The sequence below is a fragment of the Sesamum indicum genome, linkage group LG9 (genome assembly GCF_000512975.1).
Source record: "Sesamum indicum cultivar Zhongzhi No. 13 linkage group LG9, S_indicum_v1.0, whole genome shotgun sequence".
Taxonomy (NCBI): Eukaryota; Viridiplantae; Streptophyta; class Magnoliopsida; order Lamiales; family Pedaliaceae; genus Sesamum; species Sesamum indicum.
In genome coordinates, this window is record NC_026153.1 from 1836088 (window position 1) to 1840772 (window position 4685).

The 4685-nt window shown below is 36.2% G+C and overlaps 1 protein-coding gene across 1 annotated transcript in view; it reads left to right on the plus strand.

The window, feature by feature from the left end:
* Positions 1–2877, plus strand: part of LOC105170261 (4-coumarate--CoA ligase-like 7) — a 4626-nt gene extending 1749 nt beyond the window's left edge. Inside the window, 5 exon segments of the mRNA XM_011090937.2 lie at positions 1–128; positions 551–696; positions 1501–1568; positions 1670–1772; positions 2484–2877. The exon segment at positions 1–128 is cut by the window's left edge and continues 26 nt beyond it. Coding sequence (XP_011089239.2) covers positions 1–128; positions 551–696; positions 1501–1568; positions 1670–1772; positions 2484–2597 — 559 coding nt within the window. The 3' untranslated portion in view covers positions 2598–2877.

Consider the following 4685-nt stretch of genomic DNA (forward strand, 5'->3'; position numbering starts at 1 on the left):
GCATTCTGGTTCGGCTGGCACTCTCGCTCCAGGAGTGGAGGGTCAAATAGTTAGTGTTGATAAATTGAAGCCTCTTCCTCCTGGCCAATTGGGGGAAATATGGGTGCGAGGACCCAATATGATGCAAGGTACACGTTTGTCCATTTTTACTGTAGGTACATGCACATGAGTCCTGAAACACTCTTGATTGAAAAAAAGAATGTATTTTTATCACCTGTGTCTAGCAGAGGGGTAGTTGATAAATGACAAAGTTGGATGGTAAATTCTCAACTTATAAATTTAGATAATAAATATTCTCATAAAAATTTATTTTCTTGCATCCCTATGAACAAGTTGGAGTTTTTAGGCCGATTAGGGTTGGAACATCTGGGATAGAATTACTGCTAATGGGTTGTTGTTTGTGAAGTTTGCACCAGATTCCTGGTAGCCTATAGCACCACATTTTTATGTCTTTCGCTTTTAAGAGGCAAATCACCAGTCCTGTACTATTGTACCCATGGAGGTGGAATCCATGTTCATTTTTACTTTATTGTTTTACACTTCATTTCAGGTTATTTCAACAATCCACAGGCCACCAAGCTTACAATAGATAAACAGGGATGGGTGCATACTGGAGATCTTGGATACTTTGATGATGAGGGTCAGCTATATGTTGTTGACCGTATTAAAGAGCTCATCAAGTACAAAGGTTTTCAGGTAAGTTTCTCTATGAATCATGCATGAGATAGTCTCCTCCACTATGTAATTCTTTGCTTATGAGAAATGCATATGTGATACACATTGCTTTGATTTTCTGCCTGGTGTACTCATTGGTCTGCTTTAATCCATGTTAAGGGGACTTTTTGGCAGAAGATGTGACCTATTGCACTAGATTCACTGGGATTTATTAGCATTATTGGTGATTAATAGGTTTTATTTACACCTGTAGTTTGATGACCAAATTGAACTTGAATATACGCTCGTTTTATAGTTCTGTGTGAGTCTTCTGTTGATTGTGGGACTTTGGGATAATTATTGAAAGCTTCAGACTGCTATACTACCTACAGTAGTGTATGGAGACCGGATAATGAGTCATTGATGTACCACATCTACATTAGATGAATATAGTGGAGATAAAAATGTTAAGATGATGATCCATCAAACAAGAATTGATGAGAGTTCCTAACCTGATTAATAAGTAGCTTTTCCTGAATATAAAAGTTAGAGAATAGATTGAGATGGTATGGGCAAATTTATGTTAAGGCCAAAAGATGTATCCATTAATTCCTGACGACTTCTCAATGTCAGGATGAGTAATCCTGGAGTTCCTCTGAATCTCAGGATGATACTCCTGGATTGTTATGAATTGATAGCACATAACTAGTGTGCTTACCAGATCGCCAGGTTGTCTATTAGTTATTATGCCACACATTAGAATGAAAAGATGCTTGCGGATAGTTGTTCAAAGCACACTGATTTTCATATTATTGTTGATAGTATTTTACTTTCCTTTCTTGCTAGGTTGCTCCAGCGGAGCTTGAAGGGCTGCTTGTCTCTCACCCTGAGATATTAGATGCCGTTGTCATTCCGTAAGTCACTTCCACAACTCTTTTACTTGCATGAGACTTCAAATCAGGACAGATCTTTCTTTTTATTAGTTACATAAGCTGTTGATTATCTTCTCTTCTAGGTTTCCTGATGCCGAAGCTGGTGAAGTCCCAATTGCTTATGTTGTCCGTGCCCCTAATAGCTCACTGACTGAAGAAGATGTCAAGAAGTTCATTGCTGATCAGGTACTTTCTGTAGGCGGTTTTTGAGATGTCAACTGGTTGAACTATCATTTAGGTTGTAGTAAAGGGCCTTATTACCCAGTAAAAGTATCTTGACATAAATAAGAAGCTGAAAGTCTTGAGATGGGACGGTGGGTGGTCCATATCAGTAACTTGACAATTGTTGGAATGCTGAAAATCTTCACTAGTCTGCCCCATGGGTGGTGTTCTGGCCTATATAGGACATCTTTCCAACGTCTTAGCTTCCACTGAATGAGTAAACCTTTCCCTGACGGCAGTGGGAAATTCTTGGGCGCTGCCAGGACCAGTCTCTGGGTGTCTCCACCATCCATGACGTTAACCCCACATCATGGGTGGTCGAGATCTTTCAGGACCTTCTGGTCCCAAGGGCTCCCAAATCAAACCAGGCAGCTAGCAATAAAGAACAGATGAGTTGGATTATGACAATGTCTTTACTGTTTCTCTAGAATCATATGAAAGATGAAGGCTGTAAGAAGGTCCACGTATTAACTGCCCTTATGTAAAGGCCAGTAAGCGCAAATGAATCAATTCAATTTCTTCGGAATAAACAATAAGATGGTCCTCTGCATTATGGTCTTTCACGTTTTTGTTATACAAGTCATGCAATTTCCATTCGGTATATGTCTCTTAGAACCAATAGCTTCATTCTCCTTTTATTAGAGAGATGATGATGGACCAAACTCTGTATTTCAGGTGGCACCCTTTAAAAGATTGAGAAGGGTTACATTCATAAACAGCGTCCCGAAATCAGCATCAGGGAAGATTCTCAGAAGAGAACTTATCGATAAGGTACGATCAAAATTATGATCGTACACGTTTGACTATGTTTCTCGCTACTATCCTCCATACTCCTGTAATTTGTTTAGCATACAGTAGAATTTACTACTGGTAGTCTTGTATGCCTACTGTTGTATCGGAGTGACTATTGCTGCTCCTATAATGGGTTTGAAATATTGAGGTACATACCATAGTGTTTACATTCAAGGAAAGCTTGAGATTGGGGAACTGTCCACGTTTCAATAACCCCTCAGGATGATGGCAGCTGGGGGGCGCAATTTGGTGCCAGATTTGAGTTGTTTTCAGGTTACTCTTGGACTTGTTTAGAACAGAAACTCAGATTGACAAGAACCCTCTGGATATGGCAACCGATTTACGACTGTCAGCAGCCCAACATAATTGGCACCTAACAACGGCTAGAATTGAAAACAACTGTAAGAACTTATCTAAAGGCATCTTGAATTTGGGTTAGGACTTCATGCTGGCACACGTTCCACATAGGCCGTAAGCAAGGAGTTTGTGCGGTTTACAAGTTTAACGCTTTCGATTGCATGGGGCTTTCTATTTCCAGCAAACCCCTTTTTCAGAATGAAATTGTGAAGCTAAATAGAAAGTTGGAACAACTAATACTTCAGCCATGGGGCTTTGATTGCATCAAGCCACATCAATTTATACCATAATAGCATCATTTGAATATACGAGTCAATACCCAAAACTACATTTGTACACTTCAAGAAACTTAATGGAAAATAGAACTATATATAATCTAGAGTGTGTTTCTAGGAGTCATCAGATAGCCATGCCAATCTACTCCAATCATGAGAGTAGTAAGCTCCAAATGGTATGCACATAGCTATAGCTGAAAACATCTGTTAATAGAAGAAAACTGATACATATGAAAATGAAAATTGTATTGATCATGAAAAACTGTGATCCATAGTGAAAGAAATGGTATGAAAAGATCTCATAACTTCTAAAATTAAGATTTTTGGGGCTCATAAACTCTTTTTCTCAAGGGGGAAAAAAAAAGTAAGGAGTTGAAAACTTGTCTATAAGAACTTAATAAATTCCTTCAAATAATTACATATTTACCACTACTAACATTTTATACTCTCTATAATTTTATTTTTATCCGAATGTTTCATGAATTTATATATAAAATAAGTTTTAATATTTTATAAACTTTAAAAATATCTTATAAAATATAAATTTTTACAAGATCTTTTAAATAAACTTATTCAAACACCCTCTAGGTTGTTTAAAAATGGTCGGAACTGTGAGTTGGTGTGGTGAAGCACATATGGTCTGTTCAATTACCTTGTCCCCCATTTACTATTTCGGATTAGTTCGTAACAATTTGTTGTTTACTTGAAATTTGGTTGGCCCATGTCAGAAGGTCCCATCGTGGGATTTTTTCTGAATTGGAATTCCACCTAGAGAAATGGGATTCTAATCCAGCCCAGGTTCAGGACAGTGGAAAATTTTTCCTACAACTCAAAATTATCCTCACTATTCTTCAGGGCATTTACATAATTGTCCCTAATATCGGCTAAATTAATCAAAAAAACTAATAACTCATGACAAGACATATTGACATCAACTTTGACCAATTGGAGAGTTTTTGTTGGACGTGCTTGCATTTTTCCATTTTCTACCTACTCGAGCTAACAAGTAACATTGACATTTTTGTTTTATTATGTGATATATTGATTATTTCACTACTTTATTTCATATCACAAAAATATAGTAAATATATCCTACAAAAACCTGTCAATTTCATCGAACAAGGTAAACAAACTATTAAATAATCATATCACAAATTTATCCCTCACATAATCATACAATAATTAACCATCTTAGTTGATCGTCTTTAGATGTATACTAATGTAATATTTTCATAATTTTAATAATGAGAATGTTAGAGTTTAAATGTCGTCACTTCCTAGGTATAACTAGTGACAAGAAAATTATATATAAAGACAAATTTGTCTCTATAATTAATTAGTGGCACGTGCATGGTGATAATGTGGTAATAATAAATATATAGTTATATATTTATATTATTATTATTGATGTGTTATTAATTATTTATAATAATGATTTTAATGTAATTTTATC